The sequence below is a fragment of the Salvelinus sp. IW2-2015 genome, linkage group LG30 (assembly GCF_002910315.2).
Source record: "Salvelinus sp. IW2-2015 linkage group LG30, ASM291031v2, whole genome shotgun sequence".
Taxonomy (NCBI): Eukaryota; Metazoa; Chordata; class Actinopteri; order Salmoniformes; family Salmonidae; genus Salvelinus; species Salvelinus sp. IW2-2015.
In genome coordinates, this window is record NC_036869.1 from 18,509,583 (window position 1) to 18,514,582 (window position 5,000).

A 5,000-nucleotide genomic window follows, 5' to 3' on the forward strand; every position below is an offset into this window, starting at 1 on the left:
ATATCTCCTTTGCATAGAGTTGATCAGGCTGKTGATTGTGGCCTGTGGAATGTTGTTCCACACCTCTTCAATGGCTGTGCRAAGTTGCTGGATATTTGCRGGAACTGGAACMMGCYGTCGTACACGTCGATCCAGAGCATACCAAACATGCTCAAYGGGTGACATGTCAGGTGAGTATGCAGGCCATGGAAGAACTGGGCCATTTTCAGCTTCCAGGAATTGTGTACAGATCCTTGTRACATGGGGCCGTGCATTATCATGCTGAAACATGAGTTGATGGTGGCGGATGAATGGCACGACAATGGGCCTCAGGATYTCGTCACTGTATCTCTGTGCATTCAAATTGCCATCGATAGAATGCAATAGTGTTCGTTGTCCGTAGCTTATGCCTGCCCATACCATAGCCTCACCAGCCACCATGGGGCACTCTGTTCACAACGCTTMATTTGAGTGTCTCGGATTTATGTTTACTATGTTAAGTGTAGTCTATGAGACCAGTCTGTTCAGGCCTGTGTGTGTGGGATGTTCTCTATTATGTGCGCCAATGTTTGTTTGCCTTGCTCTTTGTGTGAGCGTGTGTACGCGCGTGCGTGCGTGCGTGCGTGCGTAATTGTGTGCGGGTAATGTTTGTGTAGCCTATGTTTGCCCATTTTTTCATTGTGTGCTCATGTGTGATCATGGTCAGGAGATCAACATGGTGGCAAACCGCATGCTTGTTATAAAATGGTTATAAAATGAAAGGAAGCCCGTGATGATGGGTCTACCACTATCGTCCTCTCCTCTCCTTCTAATCCACACACCTTCCTTCCTCAGTCGCGCAAAACACACTATATTCTACAATAAATAATTGCTTTTGTCTGGAAGGAGTTTGGGGGGGGGGGGGGGTGGGGGGGGGTTTTGGGCGCGTGCCCTCTCCTGCGAGGGGGGTTCCTGAAGGACAACTAGTCGCTTCTCTTTTTTTCTGTCCCTCTCTCTCGTTCGTTGGACATGCGGATGTCATCTGTCAAATGGAGTGGGGCGTAAACGGGGGGAGAGGGAGAGAACGGGGACAATAAACCTCACCGCACCATTGTGGTGTCTATGCGAAGCTGAAATCAAATTCACGTCCAGAACAGATCCCCGTCTCCATTGTTAGAATAGGCTTGGTAACCGATATGTTGAACAATATTAATGATGTTTTATCCACAACTGAGGTTATATTTATTTTGTGACTTTTTTCACCCTCCAGTTTGGTTATTGGCATTGTCAAYGCCTCTGGCTTTTTATGACATAGGCCCATAATTTATCGATAACTCATTAACAACACCACAGAAGCAGTGAGAGGAAGAGGTATAGAGAGAGAGAGAGATCAGGCTCAGCGCTTTCGATTTTCCCATATTGACTGCGATGTTTAGCGTATAGATTTTTCTATTTAAAAAATCTATGTCGGCAATAATCTTGAGTGTAAGTGCGCKGCACAGATTGTGGCTTTATAACTGACAGCACAAAACGTATCGGCGGAGGGATGGGAGGGGGCGTGGGTGTAGGTGTAGGAATGGATGACTATCCTAAAATGTGCACATGCTAGGCTACAGCTGTAGAAGCTCACAAACTGACCAAAACACCTGCAGTTAAGGGATCTTTACGCACACAACACAATGATGTCCAAATGCCCCCAATTCACCAATTTAGTATCTCTATAACTAGCTCAATTACTCATACCATAAGACTACTGTATTACTATGCTGGCAATGCTGCCTATGACCTTGCAATGCGTAGATTTAGCCAAGGTAAATGTAGGGGGAGCGATGCGAAAAATCACCTGAACAAAAATACACCAAACACCAACTCTGAATACGTGTCTATTGTGTAAACCAATCGATTAGGAGACCATCACGATTATTGGCATCATTGTGAATTAAGTTTAATCAAGAGATCAATGCAGAGTATAGGTCATTTTATATGGGATTAGTAAGAAAAAGGGAGAGAGCAGGGGTAGAAGGAAGCGGGGGGAGGAAAAGAAAGAAGGGGGAGAAAGGGGGTGGGGGACTGTAGGCTATACGGCGGGTGCTCTCTCGCYTCAATGTTGCGAGCAGCGTTGTCAGAGCGCTTTCAGACTGGAGGGAGTCGGACCGAACGAACTGGGGTTCCCAAATAACGGGAACATWGAGACAGACACACAGACGGATGGCGGGACAGAGCCAAAGAAAAGATACCGCATAACGGGTACCGTGTTTATGTTTTTCGTTTAGCTTTCATTTCGTAAAAAAAAAAGCTGGTTTATTTATTTATCTTTTATTTATCGATTGATTGCGTTTTAATTACCGGCCTGTGACAGAGAGGGGGAGGAGCGAAAACCAGAGGCGTCCCTGTGTAGCCTTACTTATTATTTGATTATTTAAATGTTTCAAATAATGTCATTGTATATTTTATCATAATGCTTCTTGTGTGCATGTATTCGTGAGCTGACCATAGCCATTTCTGCTTAGAACCAAATATAGAGAACCACAAATAACAMCACCACACAAACAGTTGTTAACCTTTTCTGTTCCGACCATACACCTGCTACAACGGACAGCGAGAAAGTACAGTTTTTCATCAAAGTAAAACTGGAGAGATATTTATTTACAAGTGTAAACCAAAGCAAAACCGATCGAGGTAAAAGAGGCCACTGTGACGGGAAGAGTCGCACACCTGTCGTGATAAGCAAAACATATGGAAATACCTTCAAGAATATAAAAAAGAATACTCCACACAGTTCATATCTAGGCTATTTTGTAGCTACATACAGGCCTAACTTTTACCAATGAGAGAATACCAGCGTTAGAGAGTCTATTAATTCTGTTAATGACTAATATCAACAGAAGCCTATTTTACATAGCTGGCGCTGTGTATCCGGTATCCCGACTATCCGTCTGTGTGTTAGTCTCAAGTGAGCACCGTTCACTGAACTGCTAAGGGACCATATATCCACATCGATATGACATAGATAGAGGCACAAAACCAAAAATGTGAACGTAGCATAGGCTAGACACAAACTCAACCAAATATTCTTACTACCAAACATATTTTGAAACGTCTACCTGGAAAGCATACGAAGAAAAGCAACAAAGAAGAGAAGACAAGCGCAATTCGAAGAAAACTGCAAATAAAAACCAAGAACGACAGCGGATCATGTTTGTTCCCTTGCCGGTGCCGTTCGTCTTTCAGAGAACTGCTTCCGACTTCAGCGCCTGGCGTCTCAAGTCCCCGCTGGCTCTACGCTCCAGCTCCGGTAAGACCGTTACTTATCCCGCTATAGCTGTTTCATTGGCCATGCTCCTCTACATTTCACATACATGAAAAAAAACTTGGTCGGTCAGCTAATAATTGTCCACTGCACTGGCAAGTCCTTAGACCAYCTCTTGATTCCTCAAAAAGGATGAGAACATTTAGCTTGAATTGTTTATAGACATAGGTTACATTTCTGTCCGAGTCGAATTTTCCYCCAAAAGACATTAGAATATTTGTATAAAAATCCAAAGTGTAAAAAAACATCTTATCCCCAAAATGTTGTCAAGAAAATGTGGTTCATTATTTACATCCTTTAAACATTTGCCTATGTGCTGTGTCCCATGCTGTTCCCAGACCGTTTTCTCTCCTCACTTCCATCCCCATCTGTCTTCTCCGCTCCGTCTGCCTCTGTCTATGCACCCGTCTCTCCCGCTTTCGTCTCACGGACGGTTAAGGGAATATTCATGGTAATTTATCGACCCAGCGGAGATCGATCCCGGGGCCGCGGAAAAAAAAGAGGGATAGAGAGTGAGAAACCTTGCGACAAGGCTGGGAGTGGGGAGTGGAAAAGATTGAACGAATTACAGGCCATTCTACTTTAATTATCATATTCTCAGTCAAAGTGTTGATGCGTAAAGTTGATAGGCCTAGTCAGGTTAGGTAATTATCAATGAATGAMATGAGAAATGATTGGTGACTGTAGTGTTGCAACAACCTGTGGAGTATATGAACTATCTTGTCTTTTACGATCTTTGTCACTTTTTGGTGGAGGTGGTTTTATCTAACAACGAGGAGATAGGGAAGGGGGCGGGAAGATGATGCTGTCCCTGTCTCCATCCAAGTGGAAAATTCAAATGACAGATGGGGCCGAATATATGCTCCTCTCCAGGGCTGTGATGATAATGCAGGCTATCTACTTAACTACATGTCACCAGGAGAAGAACGGTTGAAATTTTTAATGAGCACTGGTTGTGGTAGCCATGCAGGAGGACGGCTTGACAGGGCACGTATGTCCTTTGCTTTTGTTGTGACAGAGAGGGGTGGGAAGAGGGGACAACCGTTATAGGTAGGTCACTGAATGAAATGAAGGTAAAGTATAGGTTACGAGTGAATAATAATTAACACATTTTGGAAAATGTTTCAAATGGGATTAACAAAGTATAACATTCGTGATGTGGTTGAGGGTTAACTAAAGTAAACTCAGTTTACACCTTTTTTATTTTGTGAAAAGGGGTTATCCACTTATAATGCTAGATAATAATTTATTTGCATATGGGTTTACCCACCTATTTACCCCTAATGTTCAAGGTTGACCCAGCTACATCCCTGGGTAACACACCTACATCCCTGGGTAACACACCTACATCGCTGGGTAACACACCTACATCCCTGGGTAACACACCTACTAGCTTATGCCAGTATAGAGGTGTGAGTGAGTAGCCTATAAAGTGAACATACTCCCGTATGCAGGCTTGAATAGAAGGGTATAAGTCAATACTGGTAGAAAACATCAGTGGTAGAAAAGTGAATATACCCCCTTCTTTTCTTCTCTCTACTTTCATTCCTCCATGTCCCATGAGGAATTGGGTAACAACATAAAGACACAGATGGTCGGTCAGCCAATAAAGAGCATCTAACATAGAAGTATCTCTCGCTCTCTCTCTCTCTCTCTCGCGCTCTGTCTTTCTCTCGCTCGCTCTCTCGTTCTGTCTGTCTTTCCTGTGTTCCCTTTGGGCCCGGGTGGGCTT

General features: G+C 43.8%; 1 protein-coding gene and 1 long non-coding RNA gene across 2 annotated transcripts in view; one reads left to right on the plus strand and one right to left on the minus strand.

Moving 5' to 3' along the window:
• LOC139023309 (uncharacterized) overlaps positions 1–5,000 on the minus strand; it is a 376,026-nt gene that overhangs the window by 226,037 nt on the left and 144,989 nt on the right. The window lies entirely within an intron of this gene.
• Positions 2,074–5,000, plus strand: part of LOC111954850 (POU domain, class 2, transcription factor 2-like) — a 49,821-nt gene continuing 46,894 nt past the window's right edge. Inside the window, 1 exon segment of the mRNA XM_070436051.1 lies at positions 2,074–3,253. Coding sequence (XP_070292152.1) covers positions 3,154–3,253 — 100 coding nt within the window. The 5' untranslated portion in view covers positions 2,074–3,153.